Here is a 24,363-nt window from a genome sequence, read left to right on the forward strand (position 1 = left end):
TCACTTTGTAGAGATCTGTTTTCACTTTGACACAAAGGTCTTTTTCTGTTGATCAGTGTCAAAAAAGCCAAATTAAATCCACTGTGATTCAATGTTGTAAAACAATAAAACATGAAAATTTCCAAGGGGGGGGTAAATGCTTTTTATAAGCACTGTATAGAGCTAGAATATCCAAGACTTTAAAACAGTACTATAGTAATTTTATGCATTGCGCTGTGCTGCTGCTGCAAAAAACAAATCTCATGACAAATGCGAGTGATGATAAACCTGAATCTGTTATGGATGCCTATTCTGGAGTGAGAGTGTGAAGGGGCCAGGGAGAGGGAAGTCATGGTTCGGAAAAGGGGAATGGAGAGGGGAGTGAGTGGGAAACACCAGGGAAACATTCTGTAATGATCAATAAATCAATTGTTTGGTATCAAATGACTTTGCCTAGTATCTCAGGCTGGGTATGTCTGACCTGCAGCAACCCCATACTGGCACTCCTTCTCTGCCACCTGTCCTGCACAGCGCTCCACTCTCTCCATTCCCAACAGCCCTTGCTCCCACCAGATTTACAAACTTGCCATCCGCTCCACAGTGATGAATACAGTACTGTGCAAAAGCCATAGGCATCCTAGCTATACATAAGCACCTAAGATTTTTGCACAGTACTGTAGGTCTTTGGAATGGAGGTGGAAACCAGAGCCCCAGGAGGAAACCTAGACTGTATTGGAGAGAATATACAAACCCCTTACAGACTTGAACTGGGTTGCTGGCGCTGCGATAATGTTATACTAACCACTATATTATTAAGTAATTACTCACAATTTGCTCATTTTAGTATATAGTGTAAATAAAAATTTCTAATTTTACTTAGGCTGACATCCTGCTGCTGTCGAGTTCAGAGCCCAACAGCTTATGCTACGTAGAGACAGCTGAACTTGATGGGTAAGAGAGTATTTGTTTGGCCAAGCCTTTAATTGGGAGTGGTATCTTGACACATGGTGCAGTGCAGTCTGTTACTTGAATTATCTATTTATGGTGTTGTTCTTTGATCATTTCTACTAGTCTAGAGCCAAAGTAATTGACATCTTTCAACAGAGTCTTACACTCCTGGCAGTTCTATTCAACCCACAAAGTGTTTTATTTACACTGCCGATTGGCATTGTTTTTAGAGTCCTGTCAGAGTTTACCATCGACTATGGGTGTCTCACACACTCCCTAGAAACTCAAAGTTTCCTCCCCCCTTTTTCCCCATGTGTGGCAGCCTGGAATTAGAGTACCAAGTATGTATTTGATGGGACGTAAGCCAATAACGATTGACACAAACGTGCGGGTAATCTGTAAACTGTGGTTCCCGCAGGTACTAAATGGCACCCAATAGAATTATGAGGACATTTTTTTTAAAGTTTTGACGATAGATATGCTTTATTTGTCATATTTTCATCAAAACTTATAAACGCGTCACTTGCGACAACAACCAATATAGTCCGAGGATGTGCTGTGGGGGCAGCCCGCAGGTGTTTCCGAGCTTCCGGTGCCAAATTAGCATTCCCACAATTCACTAGCCCTAACCCGTACATATTAGGAATGTGGGATGAAACCTGGGCACCTGGAGGAAACCCACAAAATCCCAGGGAGAACATACAAACTCTTTCCTTACAGTGGCAGGAATTTAACCCTGATCATTGGTCGCTGGCACTGTGATAGCATTATTAGCAAGTTGCCTTTGCAGAAAAGATGTGTTTTCTTTCTTTGAGTGCCACATAAAATTAATTTTCAATTACAAGATTATCACATAACAAAAGAAAATAGGCTGTAAGTTTCATAAAAGAAATGGGGTGTTAATCTCGTTCCACCTATATTTCTTTACTTGGGGAAATGATCTAATTTTGCAAAGTAGAAAGTTTTCCATTGCTTTGTGTGATTAATGGATCTCAATTGTGGTTAATGTTTCAGTGAAACTAATCTGAAGTTTAAAATGTCGTTGGAAGTTACAGACAGACTACTTAAGAAAGAAACGGACTTGGAAACTTTTGATGGTGAGCATGTTTACAGCTATCAGTGTGATCACATTGGTTGAACATACATAGAACATAATTATGATCAAATGGTAGAATACACTCAATGGGCTGAATGGCCTAACTCTTGTCCTATGTTGAGTAAGAGATGGTACTAATATGAAGCATATAAGGAAATGTGTATTTTCAGTGGGTTTTATTAGTGGGCAATACAGGGCATCTGAACTTACTCAAGTAAGGTCAGAACATGTTCACAAAACACAGCGAGTTGCCCAGCATGCAGAGGGATCATTTTAGTTGTGGCACAAAATCATGTTCTGCACTCACATCAGGCCTTCAGACTCTTTAGATCAGTATAGGCCAGGGACAGGCCTTTCGGCCCATAATGTTGTGCTAAATCAATTCAATTAGTCATCAAATGGGCAACTACGTTTTACACCTTTGAAAGCAGTGTAACTTCCAAGAAATGTTCATTTAATTACTTTGCTCCTGTTGCTACTGATGAAGGATGAGCTCTTGCTCTTTGGCACACCTTAGTGACTGCAAACTTTTGAGTAGGAATTGCACATCTTTTTGGTGGAGTTACTTTGAAAAGAACTGCGAAGGGTGTTGGAGCTAGAAAATGACTTCAAGGCTCCTCAACCAGAGGGATCAATTCAGTGAAGGCAGTTCCATCTCAAGCAAAAGTGGAGCTTGGTAGATTCTTGACTAGTTAGAATGTCAAAGGTTACAGTGAGAAGGCAAGAGAATGGGGTTGAGCAGACTCGATGGGTTGAATGGCCAAATTCTGCTCCTATGTCTTGTGGCCTTTTAAACGGATTTCAAAGGTGATCTGAGAAAGTGAACTTTAAAAACAGACCACAATCAGTGTCAGGTTTATTATCAACACGCAAGCAATGGTAAGGTACAGGCAGTGATCCTTGCAATCCCCAAAGCTTACTCCACTTGCCTCTATTTAGAAAAAGTAAATGAAATGAAATTACCCTCCTTACTTAGCAAAGACCGGTAAACCTGAACCATGTCTAAGCCAGGCGTTCCCAACCTCGGCTCCACCGTACCCCTTAACGGTATTGGTCCCTGGCATAAAGAAGTTTGGGAACCCCTGGTCTAAGCTATCCAGGGGCTGCCTCAGTAGAGTGAGATGAAAAGGCATGAATTCCTTCCCATCTATTGTCAACTGGGTGAAGTGCTGGCAGGGAGAATGTACAAACTCCTTACAGGCAGTGGCAGGAATTGAACCAGGGTTGCTGGAATTGTAAAGCGTTGTGCTAACCACTACAGTACCATGCCGCAAAGACATAAAATGCAAATTATAAAACAAATACTGCAAAAAAATAGCAGAATAAACAGAATAACAAAATGCGGTGTCAGAAGTAGGATGGCAGTGGAGAGGAAGCTGTTTCTGATTTGTTGAGTGTGGGTCTTTAGGATTCATTATCTCCACCTTCATGGTAGTAATTGGAGTGGTGGGGTGGAGATGCATTTCTAACAAAGGAGGTCTGAGGTACTCCTTCCCTCTACTAGCCTGCAGGTCATCCTTGGACAAGGCGTAGCATCTGCTTAGTCCCCCACTGCCAATCAGGGTCATGTGAAGCCATGGGAACAGATGATGGGTGGTCATATTGGCATCTGGTGCACGTCACAAGTCCTGGTTGTGCGAACACTGACGCCAGGCAGACAATCTCTGAAGAGTATTGATAATGGCTGGGGTCACCCATCTTGTAAAGACACTGCCCAGAAGAAGGTAAAGAATTCCGTAGAAGAATTTTGTCAAGAACAATCTCAGGTGTTAGAAAAACCATGGTCGGCCACATCATGTGATAATGATGAATGGTAGTAATGAGAAGAGGGGATGTCCTGGATGGTGAAGGTCTCTAACCCTAACCCTAATGCCTCTTAATGATATCACAAGCCAAGCACGTGAAATGAGCAAGTCTGTTTATGCTTTGACAGCAAGTTGGATGAACACTCAATTCTAACAATTAGTATTAGCAAAGGTGTTTCTGAACTCTTTGCCTCTCCTGATTACTGGGAACTATATTTTCTCCATAGCTGAAATACAAATATAAGGTTTAAGCTGTCACAGTTCCTTTCTTTGGTAGTGTTATATGTAATTTTTCACTTTTTTTTTGCAACTTCTCAGTTTTTTGTCACATGAACATCAAAACATACAGCGAAATGCAACGCTTGTGTCGAATCAAATCAGTGAGATTAAATTTATTTGTCACATATACAGTACTGTGCGAAAGTCTTAGGCACTTGAATAGAGCTAGGATGCCTAAGACTTTTGCACACTACTGTATTTGTCGATGTGGAATGGAGATTGTGTTTCTGGCAGGACAAAGGATGTTGGGAGTGGCAAGGGTGGAGTGCTGTGGGAGTGTGTGGGCCAGCTGCCAGAGGGCAGTGTCAGGGACAGGGGATGGTGTGCGTGCAGACACACCCAGCCCTGAGACACCAGGCAAAGTCATTTGAATCCACACAACTGGTTTATTGATCTCTGAATGTCTCAGAGAGAATCCCTCTCTGATGCTTCCTGCTCCATCCCCTCTTCCTTTCCCTTTTCCCAACCATGAATCCCCTCTTCCTGCCCTGTTCCCATTCTCAGTTCACAGCAGAGACCATTATCAGAATCATGTTTATCATCACTCACATATGCCAGGAAATTTGTTTTTTTTTGCATCAGCAGTACAATGCAATGCATAAAATTGCAACAGTACTGTGCAAAAGTCTAATGCGCCCCAGCTCATGTATATATGTATGTGTGTATATATATATATACGGCTGAGATTTTTGCACAGTACTGTACATCGAAACATTGAACCATGAAATGCATCGTTTGCGTAAGTGACCAACAAAGCCTGAAGATGTGCTGGGGACAGCTCACAAGTGTCACCTCCCTTCTTGCACTGACACAGTATGTCCACAACTTAATAACTGTTATCCATTTCTTTTGGAATGTGGGAGGAAACCCATATGATACAGAGAGAGTGTACAAACTCTTCACAAACAGCAGCAGAAGCAGTCACTGCCGCTGTAGAACCCTAACACTAGCCGTTATGCTACTTACTGTGCCACCCATTATTATTTTTGGTCAATGTGAAACTAAGGGCATTGTCTTTGTTCCAGGTTTGATTGAATGTGAAGAGCCAAATAATCGTCTGGACAAGTTTGCTGGCACCCTGTACTGGAGGAACCAAAGTTATCCGCTCGATGCAAATGCGATCCTACTACGAGGATGCACGGTCCGCAACACAGAAACAACCCATGGAATTGTAATATTTGCAGGTATTTTATTTTATGGTGGATTCTGGGGTGTTGTCATTACTGTTTGAAGAAGATGTGCCAGTTCAAGGAATGTAGTGCGTTGAGACGTAGGACGTAGAAGATCACAGCACAACACAGGCCCTTTGGCCCACAATTTTGATGCGACCTTTTAACCTCCTTTAAGTTCAACCTAACTCTTCCTATTACATAGCACTCCATTTTTCTACCATCCGTGTGCCTATCTTAGAGTTTCTTAAATGCCCTAAAGTATCTGCCTCCACCACCACCCCTGGCAGAGCGTTCCACGCACCCACCACTTTCAGTGTAAAAAAAAACACCTCTTACATTCCCCTCCCTCCCTTAAAGTTATGCCCTCTGGCATTAGCAACTTCTGCCCTGGGTAAAGGTCTCTGGCTGCCCACTTGATGTTTTGCCAGCGGGTAGTGATTTTGCTTCAGAAGTTACAGGAAAAGGGCAGGAAAATGGGGAAACAAATCAGCTATGATCTCATGGTGGAGCAGACTTGATGGGCCAAATGGCCCAATTCTACTCCTATGGCTAATGGTCTTTGATTTCTCCTTATTCTCCTGTGCTTCAGGGTATGGAGAAGATGTAGTTTTCAAGTATACTTCAAGGACTAGAAGTGGAATTTTCAGTGTTTATCAAACATTATGTGAATTATGAATTGTTTTCATTACTCTTTCTTTAATTTAGAAAATACTATAAAAACATAGGACACCGAAATCCAAAAATTGTAAAATATTAGGGTTCTGGTGTATATTCTCATTCTTTTCACCATCTTGCTGTATCGGTCTCCACTGTTCATTTAGGTTCATTAGATGCATGGGGTGGCGGGGGGAGCTTGCTACCTGGGCAACAACGTGCTCTCCATTCTACTGCCCTGGTTTATGTATCTTGAAAGCTAGGACACAGTATCCATGGTCAACCCTGACCAATGGAGGCTTTAGAGAGGCACCATTGTAACAAGACCTGCTGGACCAACATACCCGTGCGGTCTGATTACATCCATGTGACCAAATAACGTACTAATCTGTATGTCTTTGGAATGTGGGAGGAACCTGGGGAACCGGGGGAATGCCAAGCAGTCACGGGAAGGACATACAAATGCCTTGCAGACAGCAGAGATTTGAACCCGGGTTGCTGGTGCTGTAATAGTGTTATGCTAACTACTACGCTACTACTGCCTTCATCTTTTTAAAAAGATTGTAATCCTGATGCACATTGTATTAAACCTGGCAGGGGCAGACACCAAAATCATGAGGAACGGCGGGAAAACTAACTTCAAGAGGACCAAAATTGACCAGCTGATGAACTACATGGTCTACATGGTAACAAAGATGCTCGTTACTCTGCAGATCTGATTTATCTCTATTTCTCTGGAAAGAGTGACCTACATGGCAGTTTAATTTTCTTCTAGATCTTCGTATTACTCATACTTTCCTCAACTGGTCTTGCCATTGGGCATACATTCTGGCAAAGTGAAATTGGGAACTTCAGCCGGTCATGGTATCTCGAAGATGGGGCAACGGACACACCTACGTATAGAGGTTTCATTACTTTCTGGGGTTATATCATTGTTTTAAACACCATGGTGCCCATTTCACTTTATGTAAGGTAAGTGTTGGAATTGTGTTCAGTTCTAAATTCATTTATTAATGATATGTACAGTACTGTGCAAAAGTCTTTATACACCTAGGCACATTTATATACCTCGGGTGGCTAAGACTTTTGTACAGTATTGTAGTAATTTTATGGATTACACTGCTGCAACAAATATACATGACATATGTGAGTGATGATAAACCTGATTCTGATATGGGTCTCTGTTGTGGACTGAGAGTGGGAAGGGGGCAGAGAGAGGGGAATCATGTTTGAGGAAAGGGGAAGGGAGAGGTGAGGGAGCAGGACGCACCAGAGACACATTCTGTAATGATCAATAAACCAATTGTTTGGAATCTAATGACCTTGCCTGGTGCCTTGGGGTAGGTGTGTCTACACCTGTGCCATCCACCATTGTGGTACTCCTTCTCTACCACCTGTCCACACCCCTCCTACGGCACTCCACCCTCATCACTCCCAACATCCTTTACTCCTGTCAAATTTCCAAATTTGCTGTCCGCTCCAGGTTGACGAATACAGTGCTGAGCAAAGCCTTAGGCATCCTACCTTTATATATGCACAATACTGTCCATCAAAAGATGCAGTGAAATGTATCATTTGTATTAGCAGCCAACGCAACCCAAGGATGTACTGGGGACGGCTCTCAAGTGCCGCCACATCTTTTGGGGCCAACATTTCATGCCCAAAATATTGTAGGACTGGATTGAGAGCACAATAAATGGTGTCTCGGACTTGCATCCCAGACTCAGATTCAGATTGATTATTTATCACGTGTGCGTCGGAACATGCAGTGAAATGTGTCGTTTGATCTAACAATCAACACAACCTAAGGTAGAGCTGGGGCTGGAGGCAGCCCGCAAGTGTTCCCACACGTTCCATCACTATCATGTGCCGTCATACACGTTCCATCACTATCATGTGCCTTCATACACGTTCCACCACTATCATGTGCCTTCATACACATTCCATCACTATCATGTGCCTTCATACACGTTCCATCACTATCATGTGCCGTCATACATGTTCCACCACTATTATGTGCCTTCATACACGTTCCATCACTATCATGTGCCTTCATACACGTTCCACCACTATCATGTGCCGTCATACACGTTCCACCACTATCATGTGCCTTCATACACATTCCATCACTATCATGTGCCTTCATACACGTTCCACCACTATCATGTGCCATCATACACGTTCCACCACTATCATGTGCCTTCATACACATTCCATCACTATCATGTGCCTTCATACACGTTCCACCACTATCATGTGCCGTCATACACGTTCCACCACTATCATGTGCCTTCATACACGTTCCACCACTATCATGTGCCGTCATACACGTTCCACCACTATCATGTGCCGTCATACACGTTCCATCACTATCATGTGCCTTCATACACGTTCCACCACTATCATGTGCCTTCATACACGTTCCATCACTATCATGTGCCGTCATACATGTTCCACCACTATCATGTGCCTTCATACACGTTCCACCACTATCATGTGCCGTCATACACGTTCCACCACTATCATGTGCCGTCATACACGTTCCACCACTATCATGTGCCTTCATACACGTTCCACCACTATCATGTGTCTTCATACACGTTCCACCACTATCATGTGCCTTCATACACATTTGTATAAGGAAATGGCTCCTGATTCATATGAGCCTGAGTGTCTTACGGTCTTTATTTTTAAACTTTTTAAATTAAGTTTTCAGATGATTACAGAAAGAAAAAAATAATAACCTTACCCCCTCCCCTTAGCCCCTCCTCTCTAACATCCCTATAGAAAAAAAAAGAAAGAAAGAAGGAAAGAAAGAAAGAGTGCCTGGATTTCAGAAGATCCCCACATGCTCCACGGAGTTCATAATAACTTTAGTATATATATTTATTTCTTTCCCCAAATAACCAATTATTTTATCTTCAGAGCACCTATATATTTAATCCTGTCTTTTGTAAATAAGGGCGCCAAATTTTCAAAAATGTTTCGTATTTATCTCTTAAAATATAAGTAATTTTTTCAAGTGGAATACAGCTGGAAATTTCATTCTTCCAACAATCTATACTTAAATATGCATCCGATTTCCAAGTAACTGCAATAGTCTTTTTGGCTACTGCCAGTGCAGTTTTTATAAATTCTTTCTGATATTTATTCAGTTTGGGTTTTGATTTTATCCCTTCAATTTCACCTAATAAAAATAATATTCGACTATGTGGAAGTTGTGTTCCAATAAAACTCTTAAATTTGTCCAAAAAGGTTGAATTTTAGAACAAAACCAAGTAGAATGTAAAAAAGTACCAATTTCTTGGTTACATCGGAAACAATGATCAGATAAATTTGGATTTAATTTATTTATTTTTTGTGGTGTAATATATAATTGATGTAAAAAATTATATTGCTCTAATCTTAACCGGACATTTATTGCATTTGTCATACTATCAAGACATAGTCTTGACCAATTTGTTTCTTCAATTTTAATATTCAAGTCACTTTCCCATTTTTGTCTTGACTTATGGACTCCTTGTTTAGTTGCCTGTTTTTGAATCAAGCTATACATACAAGAAATAAATTTTTTAGTTTTTCCTTTTTGAATTAAAGCTTCTATTTCACTAGATTTCGGCAATAACATTGCCCAATACCCAATTTTTCTCTTAAATAAGCCCTTAATTGGAAGTAACAAAACAGAGTGTTGTTTGATACTTTATATTTATTCTTTAATTGATCAAATGACATTAATATACCTCCTTCAAAACAATCTCCTATATATCTAATCCCTTTTTGAAACCAGTTGTATAAAAGTTGGTTATTCATTGTAAAAGGAATAAATTTATTTTGAAATAGAGATCTCTTTGCTAATAAAGATTTCTTTATCTCATCATCAATATTTATCTTATTCCATAAATCAATCAAATGTTTTAATATTGGAGATTCTTTCTTTTCCCGTATCCATTTAGATTCTCACTTATATATAAAATCTTCTGGTATATTTTCTCCTATTTTATCTAGTTCTATTCTAATTCATGCCAGTTTATCTTCATCAAAAAAAGATGCAATAAATCTAAGTTGATTTGCTTTATAATAATTTTTAAAGTTTGAAAGTTGTAACCCTCCAAGGTCAAATTTCCATGTCAATTTTTCCCACGATATTCTTGACATCTTACCTTTCCAAAGAAACTTCCTCACATATTTATTTAACTCTTGAAAAAACTTCTGGGGTAATTGTATTGGTAGTGATTGAAATAAGTATTGTGGTCTAGGGAATATATTCATTTTTACGGTATTTACTCTACCTACTAATGTTATTAGTAATATCACCCATTTATCAAGATCTTATTGAATTTTTTTCAATAATGGTAAGTAATTTAATTTGTATAAGTTCTTTATATCATTATCGACTCTTATACCTAAATATTTTATACCATTTGCTGGCCATCTAAATTGAGTTATTAATCGACATTGACTGTAATCTCCTTTAGTAAGAGGTAAAATTTCACTTTTATCCCGATTTATTTTGTAACCTGATATTTTCCCATATTCTTCTAATTTATAGGATAATTTAAAGCAACTACCACACTCATTTCCTCCTTCTTTTGAGCCAAATGAATTATACTAAATAACCGAGTTACATTATCTGGTATAATGTACCTGAGCCCGCGGTTCTTTGGCAGAAGTGGGCCTTGATTCTGTTCCAACTTGCGTTGTCTTCATGGTAGTAGTTTTCTTCATCTTCTGTTTATAAGGCATAACTTGAAACAATCCGGAGTAGTTTATAAGCAACTTTTAGAAAGTATTAACTAACTTTTCTTCACTTAATGTTAATTTACTGATTTTTTACGGGAGAGCTGGGTTCCAGCATCTCGATCCTACGTCAACACATGACGTCCCCCATGTCTTATGGTCTTGTGGAAAGGTACATTCCTTCTCAATGCAAAGGAAGTGATATTAGTTCTACCTCTAGGTCTAACATCATTCCAGCAGACTGTACGAGAGATGCTCATGCAGAATTTGTGAATGTGAAACAGTTGGTATTCTGATGAAGGTTCTCAGACCTGAAATATTTCTGAGCAACACACACAAAATGCTGGAGGAACTCAGCAGGTCAGGCAGCATCTTTGGAAATGAATAAACAGCCGATGATTCGGGCTAAGACCTGATGAAGCGTCTCAGCCCGAAACTTGACTGTTTCTCCTCCTCCATAGATACTGCCTGACCTGCTGAGTTCCTCCAGCATTTTGTGTGTGATGTTTTAACTATCTCTTTTCATGTGCCTCTGTGTGTAGCTTTAATAATTTTTCCATTAAAATTCTTGGGAATGTTGTTTTTGAATGGCACTGTGTCGGTGCTAAGAGCCAAACTACCCGTACTAAGTACTAATTAGCATCGGATTTAAGTATTGGTTCATTATGGAAAAATTAAGTTGTCAAGTGCACACTGTGGCCACTTCATTAGATTCGGGAGTGGAACCCAGTGTAGTCTTCTGCCGGTGAAGCCCATTCACTTCAAGCTTCGACGTGTTGTACATTCATTTCTGCACCCACCCCCCTCCCCCGTTGTAATGTGTGGTTGAGTTACAGTCACCTTCCTGTCGGCTTGAATCAGTCCGGCCATTCTCCTTTGACCTCTCTCATTAATCAGGCAATTTTCCCAGCGGAACTGCCGCTCACTGGATGTTTGTTTTTGTTTCTCACAAATTCTCTGTAATCTCTGGAGAGCATCCTGTGTGAAAATGTCAGGAGATCAGTAGTTTCTGAGATACCTAAACCACTCCATGGTCAGAGTCACTTAGACCACATTTACTCCCCATTCTGATGTTTGGGTCTGAACAACAACCGAATCTCTGGACCACGTCTGCATGGGTTTTATGCACTGAGTTGCTGCCATATGATAGACTGGTTGATTATATATTTGCATTAATGAGCAGGTGTACAGAGGTACCTAATAAAGTGGCCAGTGGGTGTATATTTTACTTGACCATTGTATTTGGGGTGATTATGAGCAAGCAGGTTATCTGTTGCCTAATGATCTATGCAATGTTTCTCCCTCAGTGTTGAAGTGATCCGTATGGGCCAAAGCTACTTGATAAACTGGGACCTCCAGATGTACTATGCCGAGAAGGATACACCCGCCAAAGCCCGCACTACCACATTGACTGAACAACTCGGGCAGATAGAGTATATCTTCTCCGATAAGACAGGAACTCTGACACAGAACATTATGGCATTTAAGAAGTGTAGTATCAACGGCACAACATATGGTACATTTCACCCTCTCATGTGGTTTTATCTTTCCTTCCAATGCTTGACCATCTCCAGTTAACTCCTCCCAAGCTTCTCTTGTCCTTCAGTTGTGGTCCACGTGCATACAATGCTACTCCAACCCCTGGATAGAACAGTAGAACACAACACTGGAGAGGCCATTTAGCTCAAGATGTGCTGATCTTGATGCCAATTTGTACTGAAATCCTCTTCCTGTTAATCATCCATATCCGTCCAGTTACGTCATATTCTATATTCCTTAAGAACAGAATCACCCCACTGAGTCAGCTCAGCCACTCTATCATGGCTGATTTATTGTCCTTCTCAACCCCATTTGCCACTCTCTCCCCATAACATTTGATGTCCTGACTAATCAAGAGCCTATCAAAGTCCACTTTAAATATGCCCAATGATTTTCCCTCCTCAGCTGTTTGTGACAATAAATCCCTCAGATTTACCAACATCTCACTAAAAAAAGTTCCTCCTTATCTCTGTGCTAAAGGGTTGTTCTTCTATTCTGAGTCTGTGCCCTCTGGTCCTAGACTCGGGTACTATAGGAAACGTCCCTTCTGCATCCACTCAGTGCAGGCCTTTCAATATTCGGTAGGTTTCAATGAGATCCCACCCCCCCATCATTTTTTTCTAAACCTGAGGCTCCCAATGTGGGGTCCATAGACTCTGCTTAACGGTATTGGCTCATGGCATAAAAAAAGGTTGGGAACCTCTGTTCTAAACTCCAGCAAGTACAAGCCTTGTACTTGCCCAGAGCCATCGGATGCTCCTTGTGCGTAAACCTTCCATTCCCAGGATCATTGTTGTGAACTTCCTCTGGACCCTCTCCAATGCCAGCACATCTGTATTTAGATAATGGGCCCAAAACTACTCACTATATTCCAAGTGCAGTCTGACCAATGTAAGACCTTTTGTGTTATCAACCTAAAGATATTAAAAGCTAGGCAAGATACAGGTAGAGTAGGCAGAGCTTTATCTTCACAGATGATCTATCAGTTGAGCTTGTGTGTATGTAGCTCACGGTTCGGCTAGCGGCTTAATCTAGGGTAAAACAGCCTTCGGCCCAGCCAAACTTGAGAAATCTTGATTGGGTGGATGCTGCGTGATATGTTCGCCTGTGACAAATCAGTACCACAAAATAACATACAGTACACAATCTGTGATTAAACAATTGAGCTTTATAGTTCTTAATTTGACACTAAGGTTAGTAAAGAAACAGAAAAAGAAAAGGGCCCATTCTCATGAAACAGTCTAATATGTAACATTAGAGCTCACGGTTCCGTCCATTTGTTCCCTGTCAACCTCCTCTGGGCACAGCCGACCCTCAGACCCTTGCTCTAAGTCCACTCCGTCCAGCGGTCTACCAACTGTCCCCATTCACATCTTCTCTCCTCATCTCCCCCTGAGAAAGGACTGCAAATTCCCTGCTCCCAGACCCATAAGAAAGAACAATGTCCCTCTCACTCCAAAGCCCCGTTATCTCTAGTCATAACCCAAACATTGCTGCTACAGAGAAAGCATTACCTCAGCAATGGAACATTACAGAGAGGCCATCACATTAGCAGTGAAACCTTACAGTGCGTTACATGTAGATGGTGGATAATGGTTGACGTGAAGTTCTAAATCCAATTTTCTGCTGCTTCTGCAGGGGAATTGCGTAACGCTGTAGGAGACAGAACTGACAAAGCAGAGGCAAGTATAAAATATGAAGATTATAATTTGTACTTGTATTAAGCAGTTACCTGGTGAGGAATACAAGTGAAAGCATGTTGTAACTATTTGAGTTATTCAGCAGGATAATGGCATTGTAGAGCATGCCACCTTCCGGCACTGCCCCTTTTCTATCACCAAGCTCACTAGAATTACCCTTAACACAAGAGGTTCGACAGATACTGGGCACCCAGAACAACAGGCACAAAGTACTGGAGGAACGGGTAGCATCTATGGAGAGGAATAGATGGCACATGTTAGGCTGAGACTCTCATCAATTGTTTACTGCTCTCCATAGATGCTGCCTGACCTGCCACGTTTTTCCAGTGTCCTGTGAGTATTGCTCTAGATTTGTCACCGTCTGGTCCTATCTGGTGTCTGCACTAACAGGCAGGGCTGATTTACTAATGCACTTAACAATTACCATTAATCTGCTCCTGTTCCTCTTGCTCATGTACATCCTCTCCTTGGTACAATCATAGCAAAAGTGTTTTCAGATGTCACATACATGCCAATAACATTTTCTTGCCTCTCCTTCTGCCCACCATCTAGAATCCTAAAGCACAGAAACAGGCCCTTTGGCCCATCTAGTCTGTGCTGAGCTATTACTCTACATAGTCTTATTATCCGGGACTATAATCCACCATGCCTCTCCCATCCATTTACTTGTCTAAATGTCTATTAAATGCTGAAATCAAAACCACATCCACCATTTCCACTGGCAGCCCATTCGACACTCTCACCACCCTCTGAGTGAAGATGCTCCCCCTCATGTTCCCCTTAATTTCACCTTTCACCCTTATTCTCAGACCTCTAGTTATTGTCTCTTCCAACCTCAGTGGAAAATACCTACTTCAAATAACTTGGTCTTTTGTGTATTTAATATTTCAATAATATTGTAAATGTTTGTTTGATTAAGAATTCTTGTTTGTTTAAATAATTCATTATGTAAAAGTACGTGAATGGCCGGCGTCATCACGCCATCATGTCATATGTGCACCTCATTAAAAGAAAAAGCGAAACTAGCCACGTTATTTCTGGGTTCCCAACTTCTTGCTTTCAATTAGATTGATGTTTTGGAGTTGCAGAAATAACATAATCTATATCTCTCCCACTTTTGTATACCTACGTATGAATGAGGTGAAATTACTTCTAGTTAAGAATTGTAATAACCAAAGTAATTATGTTGTTACTGATCATTTTTAAAATCGCTGAAAAATAATTAATTTTACTTGAAATATTTTTTCAGCTTGTGGACTTCAGCTGGAATGAATATGCTGATGGGAAACTCAGATTTTATGACCATTATTTGCCTCAACTTATTAATTCAGGACGTGATCCATCAGCAGGAGAATTCTTTAAATTGCTTGCTCTCTGTCACACCGTGATGGTGGAAGAAAATAACGGTAACTATTGTACAAGTATTGTATAAACCATAAGACACAGGAGCAGAATTAGGCCATTCAGCCCATCAAGTATGCTCAGCCATTTGATCATGGCTAATTTATTTTCTATCTCAGCTCCCATTCTCCAACCTTCTCCCCATAGGCTTTGACACCCTTACTTATCGAAAACCTATGAACCTTTGCTTTAAATCTACCCAATGACTTGGCCTCCACTGGCATCGGTGACAAATTCCACAGATTCACCACCCTCTGGCTAAAGAAACTCCTCCTTATTCTGTTCTAAAGGGATATACTTCTATCCTGAGGCTGTGCCCTCTTGTCCTAGACTCTCCCACTATTGGAAATATCATCTCCACATCCACTTTATCCAGGCCGTTCAATTTTAGAGTCCTGATGAAGGTTCTCAGCCTGAAATGTAAACTTCATTAATTTCCATAGTTGCTGCCTGACTTGCTGAATTCCTCCAGCATTTTGGATGTAGTCTCAATGAGATCCCCCTCGTGCTTCTAAACTCCAGCAAGTGCAGGCTGAGAGCCATGAAATGTGCCTCACACGTTAACCTTTTCATTCCCGGGATCATTCGTTGACCCTCCTCTGGACCTTCTCAAATACCGGCACTCCTGCCCAAAACTGGTTGCAATACTCCAGTACAGTCTGACTTGCAAATGTGCCCTTTATTACAGTCCCTCCATCCTCCCCAGCAGTCAGAATGATGATGGCCACGCACATCCCTGACTCAGTGCCAAGCATCCGTCTTTCCAACCATGGCCAACCTGTGGCATCCATCAGTTTTTCTATGAAAGATTACCAGGGGTATTGCATACATTAGCTGTCACAAGCTCTTCAGGCCGGAGAGCATTGGACTCCAGTGTTTTTAGGGCACCCGAGTTAATTAATTGCTTAACGAGAGTCATTAATCATTTAGAGTTACTTGTGCTTTTCTCGAGAGATTCACTCTCTGTAATGTGGTCTACTGGTGATTTCTATATAAGCTCGTTAAGTTTATTTTGATAGGCTCAGGTACTCCATGTACCTTGTATCATTTAAGCGGATGTCTAATTTGCACTAATCGTGGGGTCCTAGTTTAGAGAATGATACATCTTGCAGTGTCGCTCAGCCAAGCCATCGATATTCTGTTGGAATTCTTAAGAATAAACTTTGGTCGCCATCTCTACATTGGAGTCTGTTTTTCTTCTGCAAGTAGGTTCCAGAATTGTCAGTGCACATCCTGACAGTTAGTGTTAAGCTGGAGCTCAATCAATTTTATTTTGCTTCTGTAAACAGGGCAAATCACCTACCAAGCTGCTTCTCCTGATGAAGGAGCCCTTGTCACAGCAGCCAGGAATTTCGGATATGCCTTTCTCTCCCGGACACAGAATTCCATCACGATAAGTGAACTGGGGATAAAAAGGACATATGAAGTGCTCGCTATTTTAGATTTCAATAGTGACAGGAAGCGAATGTCCATCATCTGTAAGTAGAATTTCACACAGTTGCTTGTTTGAAATTTTTCTGTGTTTGAAAGATGAGCTTTATTTAATTAAGTAATTCATTACAGGAGCAAAGGATGTGGGGAATGGCGGGGAGGAGCACTGCAGGAGGGATGTGGGACAGGTGGCAGAGAAAGAGTGCCAGGGGCAAGGGTTTGGCGTGGGTGTAGAAACACCCAGCCCTGAGACACCGGGCAAGGTCATTTGATTCTAAACAATTGGTTTATTTATCATTACAGAAAATCTCTCTGCTGCTTCTCACTCCCTCCCTGCCCCCTTCCCGCAATACTTTGAGATGTACAGTGAAGTGAGTCACGTTGCATCAAATCAAATCAGCAAGGATTGTCCTGGGCGAAGTGTCTCCATGCTTTTGGCACCAACGTAACATGCCCACTAACCCAAACCCTAACTGTACATCTTTGAAATATGTGAGGAACTGGAACACCCAGAGTAAACCCTCACACCCCTTACAGTCAGTGGCAGGAATTGAACCCCATTTGATGATCACAGGCACTGTAAGGTGACTGGACTAACCACTAGGCTACCAATTTGGTGAAGAACTATACATTGCAACCAGTCAGTGTCAAGAAGGATAATGTTTTTCTTTCATTAGAATTTAAAATGCAGCTGCAAGCACTTGATCAACTTTGTGCTATGTTTTAGGCAATTTCAGGAACGAAGCAAAGACCTATTTTCTGAAACAAAAGTTATTCCTGATTTGGCACTTCGATTGTCAAGGTAACCTTGCCTGGTGTCTCAGGGCTGGGTGTGTTTCCACCCACACCACCCGCTCCCCGCCACTGGCACTCCTTCTCTGCCCCATCTCACACCCCTCTCATGGTGCTCCACCCTCTCCGTTCCCAACATCCTTTGCTCCTGCCAGATTTACAAACTCGATTTCTGCTCCACATTGACAAATACAGTAATGTGCAAAAGTCTTAGGCACCCTAGCTATATAATGTATATATGCCCAAGACTTCTGCACAGTACTGTATGTCAAAATATACAAGAAAATGTGTCATTTTCATCAACTGAAATCAATGAGGATTGTTCTGGCCAGCCCTTAAGTGTCATCACGCTCCGGCTCTAACACAGCATTCACACAACTCACTAACCCTAACTGTACGTCTTTGGAATATGGGAGGAAACTGGAGCACTGGGAGGAAACCCATGCGATCATGGGGAAAAATGTACAAACTCCTTACACACAGTGGCGTGACTACAACTCCAATCTCACAACTGACGCTATAAAGCATAACCTGTTTTTGGAGCAAGTCTGCTGTTGCTGCATTAAATGCACAGAGGAAATTTTTACCAATCAGAAAATGTTATTTTGTTTTTTACTTTGTAATAGACATTTGAAGGTACAGTCTAAATATGATCAAATCTCACGAGTTGCATATGTAGTGTGGTTTACAATTGGTCAAGTGAAGTCTGACCAATTGTGTAATTCAAAGTAAATATGGTTCAGAGTGCATTTTTTGTTGCAGATTAGGATATGTGTATTATATATATTATATTGTAATATATATAAAATAATATAATAATTATAATATATATTATTATTATATTATATATTAGGATAGCAGGATGAATGAAGTGTGAATTCAGAACCAGGTTTTATATCATTGGCACATGTTACGAAATTGTTGTTATGCAGCAGCAGTACATTGCAATACATAAAAACTGTATATTACAGTAATATTTAGATATATAAAATGTTAAATAAGTAGTGCAAAAAGAGTGAAAAAAGGTAGTGAGGTAGTGTTCATGGTTTCAGTGTCCATTCAGAAATTGGATGGCAGAGGGGAAGAAGCTATTCCTGAATCGGTGAGTATGTGCCTTCAGGCTCCTGTACCTTCTCCTTGATTGTAGCAATCAGAGGAGGGCATGTCCTGTGTGATTGTGCAGTGACCCCTCCCCACCCCAAACGAGACGGTGATGCAGCCAGTTAGAATGCTCTCCATGGTACACCTATAGTAATTTGCAAGTGTCTCTGATGACATACCAAATCTCCTCAAAGTCCTAATGAAATATAGCCGGTGTCATATCTTCTTAGTAACTGCAACAATATAAGACCATAAGATATAGGAACAGAATTAGGCTATTTGGCCCATTGAATCTGCTGTGCCATTTCTTCATGGCTGATCAATTTTCTTCTCAGCTCCTGTCTCCTGTCTTCTCCCTGTATGTCTTCATGCCCTGACCAATCAAGAATCTATCAACCTCTGTCTTAAATATACCCAACGACAGTCTTCACAGCTACCTGTGGCAATGACTCCCACAGATTCTGCACTCCCTAGCTAAAGAAATTCTTCCTCATCCCCATTCTAAATGGACATTCTCTATGCTAAAGCAGTGATCTTTTCTCTTCGATCCCACCACCATAGGAAACATTCTCTCCACATCCACTCTACTGAAGCCCTTGAACATTTGATAGGTTTGAATGAGATTCCCCCTAATTCTGCTAAATTCCAGTGAGTAAAAGCCCAGAGCCATCAAACGCTCCTCATATAAGCCTTTCAATCCCAGAATCATTTTTGTGAAACTCCTTTGAGCTCTCTCTAATATCAGCACATCCTTTCTGAGATAAGGGGGCCAAAGCTGCTCACAGTACTTCAAGTAAGGCCTCATGAATGCTTTGTAAAGCCTCAACATCACATCCTTCCTTTTATTTTGTAGTCCTGTCATAACGAATGCTAACATTACATTTGCCTTTCTCACACCTGACTCAACCTGCAAATTAACCTTTGGGGAATCCTGCACAAGTCCCTTTCCACCTCAGATTTTTGAATTTTCTCTCCATTCAGAAAATAGTCTTTGCTTTTGTTTCTTCTACCAACTTGCATGACCATACACTTCCCAACACCGTGTTCCATCTGCCACTTCTTCGCCCATTCTCCTAATCTGTAGCCTCTTTGCTTCCTCAACACTACTTGCCCCTCCACCTATCTTCGTATCATCCACAAGCTTGGCCGCAAAGCCTTCTATTCCATCAAATCCATCATCCAAGTCATTGGCATGTAACATAAAAGGAAGCTGTCCCAACACAGACCCCTGTGGAACACCACTAGTTACTGGCAGCATTCAGAAAAGGCTCCCTTGATTCCCTCACTTTGCTTGCTGCCAATCAGGCAATGCCCTGTCGATGCTAGTATCTTTCCTGTAATATCATGGTCTCTTAACTTGTTAAGCAGCCTCATGTGTGGAACCTTGTTAAAGGCCTTCTGAAAATCCAAGTACACAACCTCAACGGATTTCCCTTTGTCTATCCTGCTTGTTACTTCTTCAAAGAATTACAACAAATTTGTTGGTTAGATCCTGGACCCAACATATCAATGCAGAAAATAAGTGCTTATATTTAAAAGAAATGACTTTAATATGCTCGTCTTCAATACATGGAAGTTGTAGGAGGAGGCAGCAGTCCAATATTACTGTATCTGGTGCTCCTGATGCAGCCTCCTCTACATTGGTGAGTCCTTATGAAGTCTACATTGTGCACCTACACTCCAATCACCATAAAAGATAGGTTTTGCCTATGGCTCTCTGTCTTAATGCTACATCCCATACCTATTCCTCCATGTCGGTCATTGGCATCTGCCCCTGTCACCCTCAGAGTGGAGGAGCAACACCTCTTAATCCGTTTCAGCCCAAATCATCAACATTTTATTCCCCTCCATAAATGCTGCCTGACCTGCTGAGTTTCTCCAGCATTTTGTGTGCTACATTGAAAAGATAGCCACTTCTGGTCAGATTGAACTTAGCATTATGTTACAGTCTTATAACTTGTTTTGAAATGCTTTCTTTGCCTGAAGGTGAGTTACAAACTATTGTATCTTTGCAGTGCGAGAGCCAGAAGGCAAAGTCAAACTCTACTGTAAAGGGGCTGATACAGTAATCTATGAGAGATTACATCCGGACAACCCAAATAAAGAGAATACAGAAGAAGCTTTGAAGGTGAAAAAAACTCAATTTCTTACAAATTACGTTTACATTTCTTACATTTATCCCAATGCATTTCTTGTACCATATCTGAGATTCATGGATTAATTGCCCATGAATGACACTTTACCTGAGTTTTCAAATATAATTCTTTAGAGGCTGAGGTCAGAAGGCTTTCCAATTATTTTTAGAAAATTCAATCTAGTAGTCTTTCACACATTATCCTTCACAAATCGAAGTATAGAGTATAGGAATTTGGATGCTATGTTGAAGTTATATAAGATGTTGGGGAGGTCTAATTTGGAGTATTGTGTGCAATTCTGCTCACTGACCTACAGGAAGGATGTCAATAAGATTGTAAGAGCAGAGAAGATAGATGAGCATTGGTTCTATAACCCTGATGTGCTTCATATTATAGTTCATTGTATTGTAAAGAGAGCTTACTGGGTTATAATTTCTCCTGCCCTCTTGAAACAAAAATAGTCTTTGTTCATGTTTAATGTCACTGAAGAGGTAATGGGCAGCCATTGAAACTCAGTCCATAGAAAATTAGAACATGACAAGACTGTACTTTACCGATGGCCACTTTTTAAATGAGTGTTGGGGACTGGGGGTGGGTAATGAGAAAACTCTCATCCATGTTTTTGGCAGGGGTTGACTCAATTCTACGTGTACAAGTTTTAAGGTGTAAGTAATCCAACTGAGCCCCAGGACCACTCTGTGAAAGATTTAGTCTGCTTTGAAAAATAACTTAGAGCAACCTCTGATTCTGTGGTCAAATCATTATTTCATCTGTCAGATTCAGATTTATTTATCACATGTACATCAAAACATACAGTGAAATGTGTTCTTTGTGTTAACAACACACGCAAGGATCTGCTGGGGACAACTCTCAATTGGCACCACACAGTCCAGTGCCAACGTAATATGCCCACCAGAACAACACAGAACACGATAGCAAAATGAGCCCCATTCCTCCCTCCTATTCACCCACGCATGTGTGTGGTCCTCTAAACCCAGGACAGGCAGTCTTTGGCCTCCAGCAACCTGCGCACTCAGCGATTTGCAAACGTTGGGCCTTTGCCTTTCCCAGTGGATGTGCACAGATCCATAAACTCAGGGCTCTGGTCATCGGGCCTCAACAATTGCGTCGAATAGAGAACAATCGTTATTTTTCACAATCCCACCTAATACAATGCTAATGCACAATGTTCATTATCAAGGCCAAGGATGCTTGCTGAAAGAGGGCTTGGGCTATAGAAGAGTTGATGATGCATCTTATAGCCTCTGTTCCTGCTGCTGTCACCTCGACTGTTGGTGTTGTGTCCTCTGACTTGACCTGTTCATGCCCCAAACCTCCATACTTCCCCCTGTTGTGTTCAGTACTCTTTCAATATAGTACAGAGAGGATAGAATATTGAACATTCTGGTATGATAAAAAGGCTTTAATATAAACCATACAACAGGCCCTTCAGCCCGCGATATTGTGCCAACATTTTAATCTACTCCACGATCAATCTGAGCCTTCCCCCCCTCCACAACCCTCCATTTTTCTATCATCCATGAGCTGAAATGGCCCTGTTGTATCTGCCCCTACCAGCACTGCTTGTTGGACATTCTACACACCCACCAGTCTCTGTGTAAGCAAAATTTAGTTCTGGCATCCCCCTATACTTTTCTTCAATCACCTTAAAATTATGCCTCCTTGTATTAACCATTTCCACCCTGGGGGAAAAGCCCTGGCTATCTACTTGATCTAACCATCTTATCATCTTGTACACCTCTGTAAAGTCACCTTTCATCCTCCTTCATTACAAAGAGAAAAACAAAAGGTTCTCTCAACCTATCCTCATAAGACATGCCTCTAATCCAGGCAGCCTCCTGGTAAATCCCCTCTGCACCCTCTCTAAAGTTTCCACGTGCTTCCAATAATGAGGTGACCAGAACTGGACATCATATTCCAAGTGTGGTCTAACCAGGGTTTTATAGAGCAGCAATTTTCCTTCACAGGTCTTGAACTCAGTCTAATGAAGGCCAACACACCATATGCCTTTTTAACAACCCTATCAACTTGCTCAGTAACTTTGAGCGCTCCCTGTGCTGAGAATCCCTCCATTTACTCTGTACTGTCCCTTCAGGTTCAATCTTCCAAAGTGAATCCCTTCACACTTCTCTGGGTTGAACTTGCCTATCAAAGGGCAAGGTAAATACAAACCTCATGAATCTTATGGATGAAGCAATCTGCTCTGCCTAATTACAACTTAGTGTAACCGGGCAACACAAAGCTGTTATTATACTTTGGTTATGTTTTGGCGTTCGGCTAGAACCTGGTTTGACACTGCTGCAGAAAGAAGGAAGCTCTGTGGAGGAGGTAATCACTCTCTCGCGTCTTGACATGCACGAGCCAGTAAATATCCAGTGTGGACTTGCTTACTGCCCATTACGCCACTGCCATTTAGGGCAGCAGTGAAGGTCCTCCATTGCTGGCGGTGTTCAGAGCTTCCTTCATCATGTCAGTAGCTTCCTCTCAGTTTTCACTACTGTCAGTCATGCAAGTGCTGGGTGGAGACTCAAGAATACTGACACACTCAGATGTAAAAGAATTCTTCATTGCTATTTCCATAATGATTTTGTTTTACCGGTCCGTGTTGTTAGTCCTGAGCTGAACCCCCAAATTGGACGGCCGGTGGAACACTCTAAGTCTGTCCTCTACCCTTTGACCTGTTTGGCATGAGTGACCCTACCAAGAGCCAAAACCTAAAACCCTGACTCCAGCCAACATTGCTCTCTGGGTCATTGAGGCATGCAAAGCCTCCAAAGCACGACAAGTTTGAGGTCCTCTTGGAGGATTCGGTGTGGAACAACCATGGAATCTCTCCACCTCTCTCCTCCCCTCATTCCACAGGGGCTATTCCCTCTGCAACCCCGTTTCACTTCTCCTTCAGTACTCACAGGGCACATGCTAAAGCAAATGCCGGGGACTCATAATCTGTTTTAAAGGATTAATGTCATTTCTCACATGTACATTGGGCAAGAGATATATAAACCTTAGGTCCCTCAGTATCAGGTTCTGGAACAGTTTTTAAAGATTTTAAAGAAATGCTCCATTTGTATCAATGACCAATACCGGCCAATAGTGTGCTGGGGACAGCCCTCAAGTGTTGCCATGCTTCTGATGTGAACTAGCATGCCCACAATTTACTACATCGTATGTCTTTGGGATGTGGGAGGAAACTGGAGCACCCAGAGGAGACCCCCATGGTCATGGGAGAACGTAAAACTCCTCACAGACAGTGACAGAATTGAACGCGTGTCACTTGCACTGTAATTGTGTAATAGAACTACTAACCTACTGTACTGCTAAGGCTCCAGATACAGAATTAAAGGAAAAGGCAAATCTTCACTACTTATAATTCGGTATTTATTGCTCACTGTGTAATCTTGTCTGTCATGAGTCAAAACACATACTGTATTTGCAGAATATTTGTTACCAGGGTACAAGTCCTTGAGCTTCCATTCACCCTCCTCCAGTTCTCTATCCAGCTCCATTCTTTTAAATCTGCTACTATCTTTTGAATAGTCTCAATGTGATACTAATATCAAATGTCCTTAGCTT

At 41.4% G+C, this 24,363-nt stretch overlaps 1 protein-coding gene across 1 annotated transcript in view; it reads left to right on the plus strand.

The window, feature by feature from the left end:
- Positions 1-24,363, plus strand: part of atp8b1 (ATPase phospholipid transporting 8B1) — a 179,668-nt gene that overhangs the window by 120,581 nt on the left and 34,724 nt on the right. Inside the window, exons 8-17 of the mRNA XM_059989680.1 lie at positions 860-930; positions 1,942-2,024; positions 5,133-5,291; positions 6,531-6,619; positions 6,709-6,905; positions 11,978-12,186; positions 13,848-13,891; positions 15,159-15,315; positions 16,600-16,788; positions 20,650-20,762. Coding sequence (XP_059845663.1) covers positions 860-930; positions 1,942-2,024; positions 5,133-5,291; positions 6,531-6,619; positions 6,709-6,905; positions 11,978-12,186; positions 13,848-13,891; positions 15,159-15,315; positions 16,600-16,788; positions 20,650-20,762 — 1,311 coding nt within the window. The remainder of the gene's footprint in view (positions 1-859; positions 931-1,941; positions 2,025-5,132; positions 5,292-6,530; positions 6,620-6,708; positions 6,906-11,977; positions 12,187-13,847; positions 13,892-15,158; positions 15,316-16,599; positions 16,789-20,649; positions 20,763-24,363) is intronic.

The sequence above is a fragment of the Hypanus sabinus genome, chromosome 14 (genome assembly GCF_030144855.1).
Source record: "Hypanus sabinus isolate sHypSab1 chromosome 14, sHypSab1.hap1, whole genome shotgun sequence".
NCBI classification, from domain to species: domain Eukaryota; kingdom Metazoa; phylum Chordata; class Chondrichthyes; order Myliobatiformes; family Dasyatidae; genus Hypanus; species Hypanus sabinus.